Source organism: Dunckerocampus dactyliophorus, chromosome 1 (assembly GCF_027744805.1).
Source record: "Dunckerocampus dactyliophorus isolate RoL2022-P2 chromosome 1, RoL_Ddac_1.1, whole genome shotgun sequence".
Classification (NCBI taxonomy): Eukaryota; Metazoa; Chordata; class Actinopteri; order Syngnathiformes; family Syngnathidae; genus Dunckerocampus; species Dunckerocampus dactyliophorus.
The window spans coordinates 25,767,295-25,787,727 of record NC_072819.1 but is presented as its reverse complement, the minus strand read 5'-3'; the positions used below and the strand labels follow the sequence as shown (position 1 = coordinate 25,787,727).

The 20,433-nt window shown below is 39.6% G+C and overlaps 1 protein-coding gene across 3 annotated transcripts in view; it reads right to left on the bottom strand.

Moving 5' to 3' along the window:
• Positions 1 to 20,433, bottom strand: part of LOC129186447 (probable G-protein coupled receptor 153) — a 49,212-nt gene that overhangs the window by 26,898 nt on the left and 1,881 nt on the right. For 2 of the 3 annotated variants that reach the window (XM_054784755.1, XM_054784740.1), the window contains one exon: positions 1,174 to 1,749. In XM_054784755.1, coding sequence (XP_054640730.1) covers positions 1,174 to 1,547 — 374 coding nt within the window. In that variant the 5' untranslated portion in view covers positions 1,548 to 1,749. Of the gene's footprint in view, positions 1 to 1,173; positions 1,750 to 15,292; positions 15,398 to 20,433 lie in introns of all 3 variants that reach the window. The other variant, XM_054784750.1, reaches the window with a different exon arrangement.

The window sequence follows — 20,433 nt, the reverse complement described above, 5'->3', positions numbered from 1 at the left end:
ATTGTATTAGTGCTTGCATCATTGCTAACTTTAATGTTCATAGTTGGGTGCTGTGCTTGTACAAACCTTGCTGCTATTCCTCATGAAAGTAACTTGAACAACAACATTATGTCAGAGAGTGGGATAAAATATAACGCAAAAATTCCTTACTCGTACTTTAAATGCACAAGTGCGCAACTGTGGCTAGATAAATGGAAACAAGTATGATCAACATACTTAAAAAAAGTGGATAGCAACATGAGTACAGTGCATATTCTAGTTATTACAAAACTGGTACTGCACTTTATGGAAAACATACATAAGTACAGTGCCAAAACTGAAATTTAAGGAAGATTAAATGTCTTAAATCAAAGCAGATATTTTTGACTAATTCAATATTTTTTGTAACCAGGCTCTTTTTTACACAGAACTATGACACAGGTTTGAAGCACTTTGTGAAAGGTGGTACACAAAATACTACTTTACTTATTTACTTAAAGGGACATATGCAAGGTTCCACAGGTGCCAACATTCAAACTTATAATCCGCCCTCGTCCTGCTTTGAGAAAGTCCCGCTGTTTTAAGTGTATATAACGAACACACATTAATTATGGTTGTCATCAGCTGATGATAGGGATTTGGCAAAGTTTAGCTACTAAGGTTAGCTATCATTAAATATATAGCCTATCGTAACAACAATATTCATTTAAATTGTTGGTCACCTCTCCGTGACGGCTTTTGTGTGTGGGTACATGCTACGAAACGTCCGTGAATACCAGATAGCCCGGGAGTGAAGACTGGTTATTTTATTTAGGCCAAACGAAAATTATCTAGTTTAAATTGTAATCTTGAAAAGTATAGGTATTTTTTGCACAGTCTTGTCTTTTAAACCAGTATTGGCAACATATGGTCACCGGTGGTGGTGTTCTTATAGTTTTTGGTTTAACTGTTTTTTTTATCTTGAGCCAGTTTCATACAGTTACTTTGAAATAGGCAAAATGTTGTAATTTGAAGTACTATACAGTAGCAGTCAATGGTGTGGATAGAATTTACCATGCTATTGAATGAGAAAGTGTCTCAAAACGTTTGGCTGCTGCGGTATATGAGGTAGGTTGCCTGGTAGTCTCGCTAAGGCTCAAAGCACAGCACCAACAGTCCCAATAAAGAAGAAATAAACACACAAAAGCATCTTACCTGTAGTTGACAGGCCAGCGTACCATCCACATGCGGTGATAAGAGAGTGAGGTGACGGAGAAGCAGGTAACCAGTGTAAGGGTATAGAAGGTGGACACAAACACCTTGCACAAGCCCTCGTTCCACTCGTAGTTGGTGTGCTGGCGACGCAGCGTTATGACACAGTACATGGTGATGGGGATGGCCATGTTGAGGATGTGCGTTCCTGCCAGCGTACAGATGAGGAACTCCAGCGGCTTCCACTTTTTCTGCTTGGCGCTGACGCTGAGGATGCTCCACATGTTGGCCAGGATGGACACGCCCGAGCAGACCAGCCAAGCCAGCGTGTTGGCATTGATGACATCATCCTTCATGGTGGCCGCCTCATCCACCATGTTGGAGCGGGGCGGAGCACAGTCTGGGGGGCCGCAGTGAACTGGAGGAAGGAGCGGGCACACGTGAGGAAAAGGAGGAGGTGGTGACGGGCAGCAAGGGATGCCGGGCGTCGGACGGAGCAGGCATCCTACATGCGGGGGCGTGCACTCTCCATGGCAGTGGGAGGTGAGAAGGAGAGGGTGGCAAATCTGGGCCACTTGCCTGGGGATCAGAAAGAGAGGGGGCGATGATGTAATCACATTGTATTAGTGGGTCCAATTCAAAATAATCCTTCATCAAACCTAATCCTTCATCCCAGTGAACTAATTATGCTAATCAGCACACTTTATTACAGTTAATACTGAAAGTCATTCATTTGTGGTGGCTGAGACTGAGCAGTGATCAGTCAGCAGGGCTATTTTTAAAGCACCGCAGGCAACATCACAGCATTAAGCGACCAGTAGTAAAAAAGATGAAACACTCATCACAGTGGTGCATGGAATCATATATTTTCCTTTCAACGGTAACTAAAAATTTAAACAGGAACAAAAGTAACACGACCGTTTGTTAAAATAACACATTGTACCATATACTGTACTCTCTCCATATATATGTCTTGTTTCTTCCTTCTTTCCAAACTTTTTGTGTTATATTTACATTGAAGAAGTAATGTGCCGTGCTCCATAAGGTACTTGCTAAACGAAGTGCTGCTTTAGCATCCAGTCGAGTGAAAAAAATGAGCACAGTCCGTGACATTGTGGCACCCCCTAAGGTTGTGTTCAGAATGCTTTGGAATACGTACATGCTAGCATCCATGTTACACAAATGTCGTCAAAATGTGATAACCATTAGACACATGGTCGTGGACTTACGAGAAACTAGTAACTAAGTAGTGCTAAGTCCCGCCCGTGCCCCTGCAAAGACGTTTTGCTTGATGGCAGCCATGGTTTTCAACCAGTCTTGCTAAAATTTTATGAACATGTGCTTGTTAGCACAATAAAGGTGTTCACCAAATTTAGTGGTGATTCGGCTAAATACCCTAAAGTTACAGTGGGTGTTTTGTAGCGCATTGAGCTGTGTGAGAAATTTCAATGGGGATATATGGGCTTCACCTGTGGGGTTTGATAACAGCGCCGCCATGTGAGGTATTTGTCAGAAAAGTATTAGCACAGAAAACACAATGGTGATGCATGTTTTGACAAGACCGTCACCGTCTGTGAGCAGCGGTTCAGGACAAGAAGAGCTTCCACAAAGAAATACATACTGTGATGTGTTGTCCTGATTATTTCACATCACTGTATCACACAAAATGGAAAATATTTGCTCGGATTTTGTGACTCCGCACTGCATATTCAACATATTTAAATTTGTAAATACTCATAGCTTTGTAACAGTTGATCCATGCAGTGTTTAATCCTGATGACAGTAAAAGAAATAACTGTGAGCTGGGAGACTGGGGGTGGGGGGCTCATAGCAAAAGAGAATAAAATCTTGTCACAACAAGCTATAAAACATCACGCAATTTAAGAACACAAGCCAAAGCACCAGAAGAGAAAGAATCATGTACCACACTACTGTGAGGTGAAAAAAGCTCGCCACACTGCCAGGGCATGTTGTCACATTTCCTGTCGTTTGGCTTGTTCAAACACTGACATGCTGTGGGCAAGACCCCTGGGAGGGGACACTGAAAGTGACCTCATCTTCACCATCACTCTGTCTCTTGGAAGCAATGGTCCTTTGTAAGAACCATTTGATGGAGTGCCAACCAGCTTTATGCTGGAAAAACTTTTACTCTATATTGTGCTTTTTTGTTGTTGTTGTTGTTTTTTTTTAAAAAAAGGTAAATGGTGTTTCACTTGTATAGCGCTTTTCCAACTCCAAAGCACTTAGAGTGCAATCTTCCAACAGCGATGTACTAATCAATACAAATAACAAAAAATATCTATGACTGCTACTCAATATGAAATGTTTCGCTATGCAGAATTTGTGGGACAAAACCATTTGTGGCCCAAAGCCAAATAAAGAATTGGCATATGTCAGTCACACTCACTTTCCTGGCCACACACAAAACAAACGACAGGAAGATTAGGCAAGAACACTGAGGCATAGGAAATAACACCAAACACAGCAGTGTAAGGGGGATATTCTGCGAAAGTGGCTCAATCAACCCAGGCATGCAGCTCAACAAAACCTACCAGTAAGTTCCCCAAACAAAGTTAAACGGTACTGCAACTGTGATCAGTGCGCGTTAACATAAAAGGGGACATTTGACGTCATATTATTCTACTTCCACGTAAAAATGAAGCTATCCTAGCTGGTATATTTTACACAAAATGAGCAAGCGGGGCAGTATGAGGAGTTAAAAAAGATTATTACTGCCAAAAGCAACACTTTCGCCGCCAACAGAACGAGGGAGGACCGCTGGCCGAATAAAGCTGAACATATAAATGCGCAAGTTAACACTGATTATTATACTAACTATATTCCACTTGTCTTTTTTTTCATTAAGCAGTGCTCAACATTGCACAACTTTGACATATTACGTTTTGTCTCCATTGGTTTGGCTCAGCCGCACGATGGTCTAATGGTTAGCACGTTGGCCAACACAGTAACAGCCTGGAGATTGGGAAGATCTGGGTTTGATTCTCCCCTGGACATTTCTGTGTGGACTTTGCATGTTCTCCCCGTGTGCGCGTGGGTTTTCTCCGGGTACTCCGTCTTCCTCCCACATTCCAAAAACATGCAGGTGAGGTTAATTGGCGACTCTAAATTGTCCATAGGTATGAATGTGAGTGTGAATGGTTGTTTGTTTATATGTGCCCTGCGATTAGCTGGCGACCAGTCCAGGGTGTACCCCGCCTGTCGCCCGAAGTCAGCTGGGATAGGCTCCAGCATGCCCCCGCGAGCCTAATGAGGAAGAAGCGGTATAGAAAATGGATGGATGGATGGTTTGGCTCATTTCTTGAAACAGAAATGACATTGTCAAAATAACATGGACAAACCTCCAAACACCCTTGCTGTTGTTCACAACAGAATTGAAGTTCTCATTGACTTCATCAAATTGCAAATGTCTTAGTACATGTCTCAATGTAACAAGTAAATTTCCCCGCTGTGGGATGAATAAAGTACATACAACAATACAATGTCTAAGACCATCGTTGTAAATGGCAACCAGTCCAGGGTGTACCCATCCTCTTAGCTGGGATAGGCCCCAGCATACCCCCGCAACCCTAATTAGGATAAGTGGCATAGATAATGGATGGATGTATTTATTTATAGTTCATGTTGGATTTTATGTTGTGCGATGCATACATTTGCTGTGCGCTGAGAACACTGGAGCAGTGCGTGAATGTGCAGGCATGCAGTTTTGAGGGAACACTGAAAAAGACTAAAATGCAAGGACTGTTGTGACATATACGTCACTGGCCGAGTTAATATTTCATATTGCATTTTATTCCTGATGCATGGATCAAAAACTAAACAGATGTAGTGTATTCTCTCGGCTGAAAATCTATATCTCTGATAGAGAATGTCATCAGGGAATGCTAGCGAATCAGTGTGATCTCAATAGCCACTCCCGTCGTAGTGCTGCGCAAATTATTCTTGCTCTCAATAAATGGTGACGCAATCTCCGAATGAGTTGCACAGTGAAACAGCGGCGCTTTCATAACCGATTTTAAGCTCAAAGTCGGGCCAGTACCAGGTTATAAGTTTAGTTTAAGTTATGCTGATACAGCCGCTTTAAAAAAAAATAACAAACATTAGCTATTTTAACATCTACCCAATATGCATTACTGCCAGAACAGCAGTTAATTGGAAGACAAGCAGCATAGAAAATGGTGGATGGCACTGTAATGCTGCCTCTGTCCACCAGAGGACCCAGGGGAAGGCTGACGTCACTGCAGCACCCTAATGAGTGCGTTGCTCAGACGGAATGGATTATGGGAAAACTTCAAAAGAGTTGTTTTCATTTCAAACTCAGATTGGTACATGTTTTTATATTTGTCAGGTACACCTTTTGAGTAAGTTGCTGTGTGATTCATTTAGTTTTTTCAGTAAAGTGTTAGTAAGATGAGTCAGACTGTTATATTGTTATACTGTTATATACAATGACCTCCTGTGATTTGCAAAAGTTTGACAAGCTGACATGTGCTGATAGCTTGTGATTAGCCTGCCAGAGAAAGAGCTACTGTTTACTCACTGAATCTCAGTATTTAAACAATTAGTAGTAGTTCTGAAGTACAGGAGATGTCACGAGATTGGAATTTTGTCGCACCGCTGTATAAGACGCAAGGTTCAAAGCTTAAGAAAGAAGTAGCGACCCATACACCCGAATTTACGGTATGTTTCCTTTATTGCCCATGGGGACAATTTTTAGTTTTTTACAATTATTTTTATATGAATTTTTGATGACTTTTCTACATAGAAATATTTATTTCAAGAATAATGTAAAAAAAAAAACAATAATATTACATTCTTTGTAATAAAAAAAATACGCTGACATTGCTTTTCTTCTTTGGGCCAAAAACTACTGAGACTGAAACAACAGCATCTCTGCTGGTTGCAGTCAAGACTTGATTCATAAACAATCAATTCTTAAAAATCTATTACTAAATTAATCCACTGACATTTTTATTATCCCTAATTTATACTTGTGTGCTATACATCATAATGTTACCACTCTGTAAGAAAACAAGCCTTTCAAACCACAGTCATTTGGATTTAAGGCAGGCCTATTCATTCTGATCCTGCAAAAAGGAGTTCAACAAAACTACACACACCAAAGCATCCAGATCTTGTTACATTTCCAAATAAATAAAAGCAAGGCTCAAAGTAGCTAAAAACTGTGAAGTCAGCAGCAAAACACCCACTGTCAACAGCGACTGGCTGAAACGATACCAGAATGAGTGCAGACGTTTGCCTTTTCTATTGAGTTGTTTTTTGTCATATAAAGCCCAAACCCATTATCGCGTATAGTCCCTAGTATCCAGTCATTTAACTGCACCGAGATTCTAAACAAACACAAAAGAGACAATACAATATTCACTATGGAACCATCAAAGCAAACACACAGCAAAAAATGTTGAAAAAGAATAAAAGACATCAAAACAATCCCAGCTTTGATCCCAGGATCCCCAGGTGTTTGTGATGGTCTGAGCTGCTTCACCAAACGCTGGCTGCTGTCACAGGAGGAAAATGCAGCCATGCTGTTTTGTTAGCACCACAGTTTACAAAATGCAGAAATGACATTTCCTGCTCAGAAAGACATACACCGGAAAATTAAATTGAAACGGCATGTAACCCAAGTGCGTCCTCCGCTATGCACTGAATGTTGTGGCACACGGATCAACTGCCGTCAACCATGTGTACTGTTAACGACTTTTCCTAGTGGAAAAACGAGTGGAAATAAAATCACTTTTGGACAGTGGGACTATTTTTTTCTGTACAACATTGACAAACTTGTGCTTATAGAAAATCACAAATGCATCTTGCCAAGCTTCAAACTAAAACAAATGTAGGCAATAAACAACAAAGTGCAACAAAAACATGTTTCAAAATTATGGAAAGAAAGGGTTCATTAACACACAATGTACTTGAGTGTAATAGATGTGTACAGTATGACATCACTACACTTGATTATCTCTGCAAAAATGCATGGCTAAAGGTAATGCTGGAATACTGTCACCATCGGTTAAAATCTTATAGAAGCGTTGGCACATTTAATGTTCGTGCAGATCAAGCAAGGATTTTGTTTCATAATGTTTTCCTGTTACAGAAGAGCTATTGGTAGTACAGTTGTTCATATACTGTATAGCTGTTAGTCTGAACAGAACCAAAAATGAATGAACAGATGGATGGATGCTATTAGAAATATTACAAAAATATTAGAAAATTTGTATTTGAGTACCAAATTAAGTGATTTGTAACTGCATCACTTTTCATGCGAGTGGTACCTACAGAGTGTTACACATGGACACGCTGCAGCGTGTTGATTGTTTGACAGAAGGTTATCTTTTCAATGGGATTGGAATAGGAATGAGACAAAGAACACAAAGTGCTGCATGAGCTCTGCTATTGTCCTTTGTTTACTTTGCAGACTTTCTCTTCCTTGATGAATTGATTGCTGTGCATTGTGATTATTACATCGCTGGCACATGCATTATTATGCAACAGTACCTAACTGAATATTTGTGTTCCTGTGTGCATACCCTGAGAAGCATTGGTAACAGATGGGAACAGAAGTGGAACAAGAAGCAGTGTTTTAATTTAAACTCCTGACTGATGGGCTTCCTCGCTATTTGGACGAACAGCTTGATCACCCACAATCCCCTGGGCCTTCCAGTGAAATATGGCGCCACTCCAGGGAAAAGAGCCGTGACAATTACAAGACTTTGTCTCTCTCGCTCTCTCTCTAACTTCAAAGTACTGAACGATAACAGGGAGTCACTGAGAACAGACAGTCTTCAGAGAAAAGTCACTTTAAATAATTTATACTTAAACCTGATGAAATGTGCTGGAATAGGCCAGTTGTCAACATGGCGTATGGAAGCTTTTCTTTGAGATGCGGAGGCACAACAAGTGCGTTTATTCTTTTAACTTTGTTGTCTACAATGATTGCTTTCAAAAAAGAGCTGCAAAATGAGCACTGACATCAAAGATGAAATAATGTGTGTGTTTTCTTTCAAAATGCTCTGTGATGTTGTTTAACAGCCATTAAAAAAACAGAAGCCCCTTTTACGCAGCCTCTTCATGAGCCTTATTTCCGGGTCACTGTTCTACAGTATATAAAAAGGCATAGACACACAAAGGGCAGACCAAATCGTACCACCAAGATTCCGCCTTCAGAGGCACCAGGGACCAGTCCAAATCATAACAGAACCAGCACAAACTCTGTTTAAAGAAGGAAAATGTGACGTTGTGAAGACTTGATATTCATTTCTCCCGCCCCATTGTGTTGAAAGCAAAAGCAATTGTTTTACACATCACACCTGACATCATCAAGCAACAAATGATTGTATTGTTTGTTTTATTGTTTGTTTGTTTTAAGTGTTTTATTTATATACTATTATATACTCCAGTATTGGATATGTGAGGGAAGGTGCAGCACCTTGAGAAAAATAAAGAATAAAAACATTTTTAAACCTACTAACCTACTAAGGTTGCACACCTGTTGTAAAGTATATTTATTTTCAAAATATACAAGCTAAAATTACTGTTTTTAATCTTGTAATACAAGAAAATAACATTGGAACATAGTGTATATTGATCTACACGATTTACATTGTTTTTATTTTGTTGTTTTTTTTATTCATTCATTTCTTTTCTATGCCGCTTAATCCTCATTAGGGTCACGGGGGTATGCTGAAGCCTATCCCAGATGACTTCGGGCGGGAGGCGGGGTACACCCTGGACTGGTCGCCAGCCAATCGCAGGGCACATATAAACAAACAACCATTCACACTCACATTCACACCTATGGACAATTTAGAGTCACCAATTAACCTAACATGCACCTGGCGAAAACTCATGCACACACGGGGAGAACATGCAAACGCCACACAGAGAGAGATGGAGATTCAAACCCAGGTCTTCAAGATCTCCTGACTGTGTGGCCGACATGCTAACCACTAGGCCACCGTGTGGCCCTGTTGCGTATTGTTTTTTTTTTAAACTTTACAAAATTTTTGATACTATACTATTCTATACTACTTTTGATACTATATGTCAGCAAAATGGGTCACAATCTGGAGATCGGGAAGATCTGGGTTCGAATCTCCGTTGGCCATTTCTGTGTGGAGTTTGCATGTTCTCCCCGTGCGTGTGTGTATTTTCTCCGGGTACTCCGGTTTCCTCCCACATTCCAAAAACACGCATGTTAGGTTAATTGGTGACTCTAAATTGTCCATAGGTATGAATGTGAGTGTGAATGGTTGTTTGTCTATATGTGCCCTGCGATTGGCTGACGACCAGTCCAGGGTGTACACCGCCTCTCGCCTGATGTCAGCTGGGATAGGCTTCAGCATACCCCCGTGACCGCCCCCCCCCCCCCCATTTTTGCAGGTGAACACTAGGTCAAAAAGCTTCGAAAAAAAGATTTCCACGTTTGTGTGGACATAGCTTTTGCTCGCGTACACATCAACATCGTGTTGTATGTCAAGTTATATAAAATACCGTCTTAAATTACAGAAAATTGAAATGATGATTTTTAAAGGTTGCTTTCATAAGATGAATGGCCAGCTGGAACATAAAGTGAGGATAATGGACCACCAGATGCTTTTTTTCTGCAACTAAAGGTGTTTGTTACTAAAGATTAAAATGTATACTAGAATAATACTTCTAAGAAGAAGGGTGGGACTGCACCTTAGTCTGAAACAGTATAAACAACAAGGTATCAAGTAATTAATACAATTTGTATATGTGGTTCACACGTGTCAACATCATACGCGCACACACGCACACACACACACGCGCAGAAGACTTCTCCACAGCATAAGGGATTAGGTCAGTCCTTGGAGGCCAAAACGCAATCAATCTACTGCTCATTATCTCGTTATCAGAGTCCAGCAGAGGTTCCTTCATGCATAACCAATCAGCTGCAGGACCTGTTTTATAACCTACTGTCCTGCACAAAGAATAACAGGTCTTAGAGTAACCTCTTCAGGGCCCCGGGCGAGGATTTTGGAGGATTTCTGAAAAATACTTAAGACTTCATAATACAAACTGCCTTCCAATTCTTATGTGTCTCAATGCCACATTTCTTCTATTCCATCCATGCACAAAATTAGGCTGACACTGGGGTGACCATATTTTGATTACCGAAAACCAGGACACACCAAGATACTCAAAGCTTACTCAAAAGATGCCTTATAATTTCAATACATTTACAGTATGCTGGATAGAAAATCGTACTACAAAATATTATGTATAACTCAAGACACAAAAAATGAGCATGAAAATGATTCCAAAAAAAAGAACAACACAGGAACCTGAGGTCAAATGTTGGTTAGGTTTTACAATGTAACCAATATTTTTTGAAAAAATATGCACTGTGGTGCTGGCCACACAGTCAGGAGATCGGAAGATCTGGATTCGAATCTCCGTTGGGCATCCCTGTGTGGAGTTTGCATGTTCTCCACGTGCATGGGTTTTCTCTTGGTATTTCCTCCCGCATTCCAAAAACATACATTTTAGGTTAACTGGTGACTCTAAATTGTTCATAGGTATGAATGTGAGTGTGAATGACTGTTTGTCTATATGTGCCCTGCGATTGGCCGGCGACTAGTCCAGTGTGTACCCTGCCTCTTGCGCAAAGTCAGCTGGGATAGGCTCCAGCATACCCCAGCAACCCTAATGAGGACAAGCGGCATAGAAAATGGATGGATGGATGCACTCTAAAGTGGCTAAGTCCCTAAATGTTCAAAAGTTAAACTCTGCAAGCGTCAGAGGTTTAACGCCGTGCATGTTTTGCTTTTTCTTTGGCTTTTTGGCAACACTTTCAAAAAGGGATTAAGCCACATGCAGCAGATGCTGCCCTGATGCTGCTCAATTTAATGAGACCAATGAAAAACAATGAAAACCAGGACATTTTTATTACTTTCTAAAAAAAAAAAAACAGGACAGCCAGGACAGGATGTGAAAACAGGACTTGTCATGAGAAAAAAGGACATTTGGTCACCACAGCTTACACACAATTAAGCTCCATTAGGACTTCAGACGTACCAAAAAAAGAAAGAAAGAACACTACAACCATCCGAACAGTCAAAATGTCACCACTGTTTTTTATTTGCACAAACAACCACAACTTTAATTACTATATTCCTTTTGGAACTGGAGACACTTGTTTGAACCCTCACGCTCCTGGGAAAAGGGCTGTGATTTTTGCAGCGTATTTCTCCATGACATCATCATGTTATTTAGGGTAAAGAGCATCATGTCCACACCAAAGCTAAAACACACGTTAGGAACATTACTATTGGTTTGCGGTATTATTCCCATGCATGTTTTCAGTCCTGCTTTTTTACTGTTGCCATAACAGCTAAGTCACCCTGGTTCCTCCTCTTCAACATTTCCATTGAACCTTACTAGGGATTGTGATAAGCAAAGAAATGCTTATGGTGAAAATCCAATCATGCTAATGCATACTGTAGCTGCTGACCATGTAATGCATGCTCTTTCAGAAGATGACACCAGTAACTTCCAGCACTCACGTTAGTGGACCATTACAACTGGGAGCACACGTCCCTCAGCAGTCCCACCACATCCTCCTAATGCAGGGGTCGGCAATCTTTACTATCAAAAGAACCATTTTGCCTCCTCTTCCATAAAAGAAGGCACACACTAGAGGCCTTACTTACTGTATAAAGCTTGCGTATGCACAAAATGGGGCCAAAAAGTTGCGTACGCTGTTTACCACAGCAAGTATGGTACCTATAAAAACACAACCTGGCATGAGGATGTGCGCACCGGTACGCACCCTTTATAGTTGGCGTACAAAAAGGCGTTGCGCATTTTAAGTGGTGAAATCATATGTTAGAAATAAACATACAGTGGAAGCCAATAAAGATTTATCCATGATTGCATGAAAACACAACACCATTACTGATTTATAACATTTGTGGAAAGTGTTATTTTACATGACACTGATGGATATCATTTGTCATTTATCATAAACACCATTTTGCATGAGCATATAGTATCCGGACTAAAAGATATATGAAAAACACAACGAAGCACTTGAATACTCCATCATTTTATTTTATCATCATGATAATATCATGTGGTCGATTAATATTAATGATAAGAAACATCAGGTTGGCAATTAAATGATTCTAGGGATTAGGTTTACAAGACACACAGCTAATATGTATTTTTTTGGAAAGTTGATCAAAACATAACACAGTTTTTCGTTGTATATGTCAAGTATGTCATCAATAGCAACATTTATTTACCATGCTTATTTTTTACCATATTTTTGTGGATTATGTCAGGATTATGTCTTAAAAAATAAGACAGTTTTTCGTTGCATATGTCAAGTATGTCATGAAAAGCAACATTTATTTACCATGCTTATTTTTTACCATATTTTTGTGGATTATGTCAGGGCCGTGTGCGTTAAAATTACTTTTTCCTTTTCCACAAATGATGAGCTTTTCTTTTGTTGTGCTTTGAAATAACACACATTAGTTCCTCATAAAATAATTACAATATACCCAATAGTTTGATGTTGTTTATGTCATCATTAAGTGAAATAATTTTAAAATATCCATCTAGAATGAAATGATTTTTCATCCCTGTCCACTTTTAAATGACATTTTGCTAAGCTTATATCTAAAACGGTAGGAAAAATGTAGAAACAAGTTTACTAAAAATGGAAACGTGTGCCTTGATATCGGACCACTTTTTTTTTTACCTGGGTTGGCCCTGCTCCATTCACACAGATGGCAGTGGACATGCTCAATATTTGTTTTATTTGTTATATGCCAATGCTGTGTCCTCCAAATATGACACTTTTTTCCAGTATTTCCACCTCCATTTTCGTGAAAGTCCACTTCTTCATCCTAGTCGTCTTCCCACCAGCCGTGATTCTAATGCAATCAAGGCTCTTTAAATATGAACGCCACATTCATGAGTCAGTTTGCATTGACCTTCTAAGTGGAGGTGTGGAAAGGGCATAACTTGAGGCCGAGTTGCGTACGCATGCTTCTCCTGAAGGTAGAATCTATGAACCACAAATTTTGTGAATGTGTGCGCAAGCCACTTTTTTTAGGTCTGAATATTTTTGTCCGTACGCACATTTTGGGTGTCTGGCGTCCGCAGACTTTTAGTCAGATTTCCACTCACAGTTTTATAAGTGAGGGCCCAGGTCCGTCACCCTTTCCCTTGCTCATCCAATCATCAGTCAGAACTCATGATGTATGCATGATGTATTCACAGCCTTACAGACAGTCGTATATATTTTTTAACTTTTCAATAATGCATATTTTCTCCGCTCAAAAATATTGTAGATCTGCGAAGGGCGCCACAACAAGGAGGCTGAAGAGCCGCATGCGGCTCAAGAGCCACAGGTTGCAGACCCCTGTCCTATTGCATAGCTGGGAGGCACTGTGGGTTGGCAGCCTGCACTTCCACCAGCATTCAAGCCAGTCGGCTGCACTGTAAACAAACTAAACACAATGGTAAGCATCTGGAGATGCTCTGTGACATTGACCGCCGACCTTTATGTCCAGAGGCACAGGCTTTCTCTGCCCAATCCATATCGTTTAAGTAATTGAGGTTCCATTTAACCAACAAGATGTTTTCTTGAGCTTTTTGAGGCAATGTGTGAAAATAGTATAGTGACAACAATATTAAAACAGTGGTAAGGAATATTTTCTTAATACAGTTCTTTTGCTCCTTTATCGGGCAGGGAAACATATATTTTTAAGTCTTATCGTAAAGCACCGTGTATAAACCGCACCGTGTATTAACCGCATCCCCATTTTCAGGCTCACGGCAGGGGAAAAAAAATTTTTTTGTTCATAAATGCTTGCCAACTCTTTCATCTCAAATCAACATGTGTAAAGGTACTAAGCAATTTCAAATACAAGAATAAAGGAGAAATCTGAACTTCGGCACCTAGATCTTTAATATTATGGCTAAGCACAGATTAATAATAATAATAATAATAATAAATCAAAATAAAGAAATTTGCAATGTTTAGAGATGTTTTGATATCTTATCTTTCACTGCTTCTCTTTTTCTCTATTATTATTTTATTGCATTGCTTCAGTGTGAATTTGAATAAACTCCAACGTTGTATTGTATTTTACATTGGAAGCTTAGGTTAGCTTCAGTGTATATAGACATCGTTTCACTGTGTGAAAATACAGACAGCCGTCAGATAAGTTAGTTGCATACACAAGCATTTTCAGCAACTGTACAGCAGAGGGCGCTAAAGTCAAAGCAACTGTCTGACCCACAGACGGCTATTCTAAAATGGGCTTCTCGTCAATTTCTGCGTCTGGTCAGTCATCGTGTATAAACCGCACCCCGATTTTTTGCTTCTTATCAGTGGAAAAAAAATGTGGTTTATACACGGTGCTTTACGGTATATCTTTTTAAGTGTAAATAGTTTACGCTTTTTTGTCAGCAGAGAGATCCTTTTTCTTCCCATATTGCTTGAAATCTGTGGCAATTAAGTAGCTTTGTTTCAATTGGTCTCACGTGGCAAACTAATTATGACAGTTGTCCAAGATTGATATCAGTAAAAACAGAGATGCCCAATGGAGATTCGAACGGCATTCTAAAACAGCACATCTTGTCCCCAAGCATGCTGTAAGGCACTGGCCAAAAGACAAACAACATCAGAATCACATGCCGATCACAGTTTTTGACATGAACCAAAACAAAACTTGCTGAATGAACATCCTTTTGTTTGATCGGATCAATAGAAAATATATCAATGAAAAAAAACGAAGTTTTAGCCTTCAGTCTAGTCAATAATAATAAATAAATAGTGTAATAAATAGTGCAAATTTCTTCAAAAGTGACAAAAATGTGTCCTAGCAAAGGTAAGAAAATAGCACTATTTACCACATGGGTTCAATGGAAATTCTGTGTTTTGGAAAATTAAACAATCCCATACTCAAAATGTCAAAACAACAGTAAACGTGCAACATTTCAGCCTAAGTGACGTGTTTTGAACACTCCAGGTGCAACATTTAAAACTAAACAAGTTACCAACCAAAAACGTTAAGCAGTAGCCCTAGAAAAATGGGTACCATACTCGTTTCTGTTGGCCTTGCTGGTTAAGCTTTGGCGTGCTACCAATGGACTTCAGGGCTTCTCTGCATAGCTTACAAATGGCATGGCTTACGTCGATTTGTCCATCCTTGAAAAAACCAAAGACATTGCAAACTTTAGATTTTTGTTTTGCTGATGTGTTTAAAATGCTAGCGCACTGCTACTACTGTATTTACATCCATTCTTATCCTGGTAAGCTACGGAGCATACGTGCAAATCACTGGCAGCCCAGGCTCTCGCGTTGTCCCAGATTGCTGAAAGCGATGCCTTGTCTCGCGATGTCTCTACAATCGATTAATCAAAGGATTTACGGCTGCTTCCTACCAATCCAGGAGGCTGCTACCAATTTAGCCGTATCACTCGTTTGTCAAACAAGTTTATTCATTTATATACATTGCTACACAGTCAGTGACTTATGGACAGTTAGTTGCTAAGCCTCACCTGTGCACCTGCTTGACAGCAGCCATGTTTTTCAGGCAATTTGTCTCAAATTTCACACACATGTGCTTGACAGTCCCGTAAAGGTGTGTACCAAATTTTGTTGTTATTCAGATAACCATTGTAAAGTTACTGTGGGCATTTTGTTGAGCACAATGAGCTGTGGGGTTTAAATAGCAGTGCCACCATGTGGTGTATTTGTCAAAAAAATAATAGCACAGGCAACGCAGTACGGGTGCATGTTTTGACAAATTGTCACACTTTTGTGTGCAGTGGTTCAAGAGTAGAAGATTTACACAATGGGGTGTCCTAATTCTTTCACATGGCTATACATCTGCTGCTCATTCTCATTGGTGTCAATGTATAAATACCTACATAGAATTCTTTGGACTTTTTATTTTCTGATACTTTTTGTGTGCTGCTACTATCTACTTGGCTTGAATTTCCCTACCACACGATTAATAAAGGTTGACGCTATTCTAAACCGTGGACCAAGTCCTTTGTCCCAGTCGGCCGATTCTACAGGGCAGCATCAGTCGTCTCCTAATGAATCGGCTATGACTAACACACCGGATGGTCTCACAGTGCAAATACATTTTCAAGACACCGCTGAACATATCATTAAATAAATGGAACACCTCTGATTAAATGATCCTTAGGAAATATCAGCGTAACGTACACAGAGGTACTTAAAAGAGCCATTACTAGCAACAGCACGACTCTAGCTTTAATTGTTTTTTTTTTTCATTTTAATGGAACGGTCTCTGATTGGTTCTATTGTCTGTTAGTGAGATCATCTTGTTTTTTATGGAGGTGGGCTATGAGACTACTTGGCAGGGGACCATCATGAACAATTTGCTTGAATATTGTGTGAGCCTTCCAACATTTATAGTCTTTTTCAGAGATTATTTTTTATTAAGTTCCAGTAAGTGTGCAATGACAATATACTAATAATGATGGATTAGACAATACAGTATGGTGTTTGATATTCCTGTGGGACCGTGTAAACACTTTAGTTAGAGCGAGCAGCTTCTCACAGAGGAAGTCGTTGAATTTTCCATTATGTAACCCGAAGCTTTCTTCCTGTTTATGTAAAGCTTACGCCACCTAAGAGTGAGACACGATCACTGGGAACCATATGGCATGTGGAGTTTTGTCTCATGCACACACATGGAACAGCTGATGGAACACTTCGAAGCATTACATATCCCTGTTACACATCTGTTATTTAGAGAAGCATGCACTGTGATTATTGCATTATTATCAACACTACAGCCTAAACTAAAAAGGCACTACTTGTGGGAAAGGGAATCACAGTTTGACACTCACCCTGTTATGTTCGAAGCAACTGTTGCTGTCCAACAAGTGCTGAATTGACCCGGATATATGATGATGCTGAATATAAGGCGATCCCGCGAAAGACAAAATCGTCCGCTGTTGTTTGCTAACTTGCTTGCAACCTTTTTTTTTCCAACAAGTCTGTGTCACGGCTGCATGTCTCCAGGTCACTGGTGTGTGAGTGACATGAAGAAAAGCTTTGACTTGCTTCGGAAAAAGTTATCAAGTAACCCAAAGAAGGAGCAACCTGTCTTTTTCAGATTTGTTTGTAGAGAAAAATGGAAAAAGAAAGTACTGACCCAGACTTGATCACCCGAACAACAGGCTTTTATTGCAGGTATGAATTATCGCACAACTGGAACAATAATAATTACATAATTAAGTAGGGGTGGGGGAAATAATCGATTCTTAGATGCATCGCGATGCAGACTTTGACGATCATTAATCGATTCATAAATGTCAATAATCGATGCTGACGGAACAAAAAGACGTTGCACACTTTGGAACCCAGATACAAGGTCTCATCACAACGTTATTTCACTGACACTGCAACTGTGAATAAGGGCAGCCTAGTTTTTTTGGTTATTCATAATATACTGTACTGACGTCTGCAAGCATTAGTCTTGTATGAGAGCCGCTGGTACAGAAATCTAGATTTTGTATGAAAGCTGTTTTTGACTTTGCTATACAGCAAAAATATTGTTTTGTCAGAGACTCTATGCTCAGGATTTTAGTTTGAATTCAGAAGTCTGTTATTTATTTGTGAATGGCAGATTTTTTATGTTGGTTACTCAGAATATGCTGAAGTTTGTTAATTTTATACATGCTGCTACTAGTGCACTTTACTCTTCCTGCTGGTTCTGTGCAATGGGAAAGATGTTGGTAGATGTAACTTTCCAATTATTAAAAGATAATGGAAGTAAATTAATCTGTTTCATGTTTATTTTAATTGTGGGTCATTACAAATATGCGTTGTTTTAGTAGTACACAGTGAGTCAAAATAAATTATATATGGAAAAAAAATATGCTTGAAAAAACTATTGATCACAAAAAAAGATGCATCGAGAATGCATCGATCATCGTTTTATCATCGCATTGTGAGGTGGCCAGAGATTCCCACTCCTAATAATAAGCATAATAAAAATTATCATAATAATAATACAGGCAACTGTTTTGGCAGTAATCCATCTTAAACACAACTCTGAACCCCCAACGTCACTTTCTGTCCACACGTTACGAACATATTTATTGCAACACACACAAGCATGACTTTTATTATGTCTTAAATGGCTTATTTTCTCTGATTATATCTACTATATTGGGTAATGAGTGTAAAGGTGACTATATGGGTGTTATTTCTCATCTAGAGGGTTCTAATAATGTTAATAACTGTATTTAGAAGGTCGTAAACAGGTTTTCTATCTACAAAATATGAAATTTATAAAGAAGGAATCCTACTTTGCAGCAATTCACTTTTTTTTTACGTCACTCCTCTATCTGATTACTGGACTGTGTTTGGGAAACTACTTTTAAAAAAGTAATTAGTTGTTGTTGCTAGTTATTTTCCCCAAAAAACAATTGAATGACGGAATTACTCCTACTTGTTATAAGTTACCAGGGAAAGCAACTGTTGCATCACTTTTTTGAAAAACCTGAAATTGTACTCCACTTTTAGTCAGACATCATTACCTAGACATCATTACTCAGCTCCCCTCTATTTCGGTTTGTATCTGTAAAGTCACTTGCTAAACTTGTTTCGTGAAGTACGCGGTGCATTTGACAAGACAGCAATGTGCAGGCTTGTGTTGCGTCAGTCACTTATGCAACTCAATTGGGGTAGCATGACCGCTTTTTTCCTTGAAATTTATTTTTGTCTTATTCCATGATGTCAACATAAAACAAACGTGCATTTCACAAGAAAGCTGTATACGGCTCTCTGTCAGTCACTACCGTTTTTTTTTTGTTTGCTTGCTTGTAATTTGGCTGGTGATATAAAGGTGGAAAAATAATTAAATAGTAAAGTCTTACTGAACAATAAACAATAAATATCGCAACTTCTGATCAATTCATGTCAATTTCAGACTTAAAATAATGTATGATTTAAGCTACACCCATTTCTGGGCAAATCACACCCACTTCCGGTCTATGCCCCGCCCACTCCCAGTACAGCTACGGATAAGGGTAATTTAGATGGGTGAACAGATACAGATTCAGATCCCTACACCGTGCACTGATGTTGACACGTAAAATTCAGAGTGAAGATAAAAACAGCGTCAGACACTGTGTACCACTGTTGTTATGCTACAATAATGCCATATTTCACTGTTTGTAACGGTAACAGTGTTGTAATGTTTGAAATAGTAATTAAATGGCCTACCCATTACTGGAAAACAATAACGGCGTTAGTAATGCCGCCTTGCTGTGTGAAAGTTATGGCAATGGCCTACTTTGCTGGGTTCTGTGTGGAAAGCACAGCCTGAACATATTCTTACGGCTCTGATGTGCCAATTTGCAGGATTTCTGTGTGAAAGAGGCCAACAGTTTCACTTTGAGACATGAAAATTTGCAGTTTTAGGCTTGAAAACACTATTGTCATGTAAACAAAAGGCCAAAACAGGGCCTGAGCAAAGAAAAGCTTATCGACTTGATGCAGGTAGCAAACGGCAATAACAGAAACAACCTCCTCAGTGCAAGTAAACATAATGAATTGTGCTCTACATGTTGTGGGCGAGTGACGATTGAAGGAGAGCACAATGTGAACACAAGCTAGCACGGTCGCAAAATGACAGGCAAACACAGCGCCATGGTTGGAATGGCCTGTGTCACATGATCTTTAGCCTGCATGGCCGCATGGCATCTGCTCTCTATATCCTCTGCATCAATGGCCACTGCATTGACATGAATATGTCTTTGGATGGTTGATGACATGATGGCAACAGTCTTAAAACCCACTGCTACATTTTTAAAGGGATAACAAATCACTCTTAAGTCAAGATGACATTAAATGCAAGCTGAGGAGTCCTCTTTTAAATTGATATCTGGAGCAGATTTACAGATATACATTGTCAGTGTGAGCCTGACATCACTACAATACACCCCGTGATGACAAACACCCACGCACATCCACCCAAACAACACACCCACAGTAAATTTAAATGACAGCAAATGCTCTGATCAGTCATTATGGCCTAAATATGATACATTAGAGGCACATGGAACATTAAGGACGAGTTTGCATACATGTAATACATATATCCTCTAAGTTTTATAATCATAAGACAAATGATCAATGACGTGGACAATTAGTTGCTAAGTCCTGTCCGTGCCAATGCAAAGATGTTTTGCTTG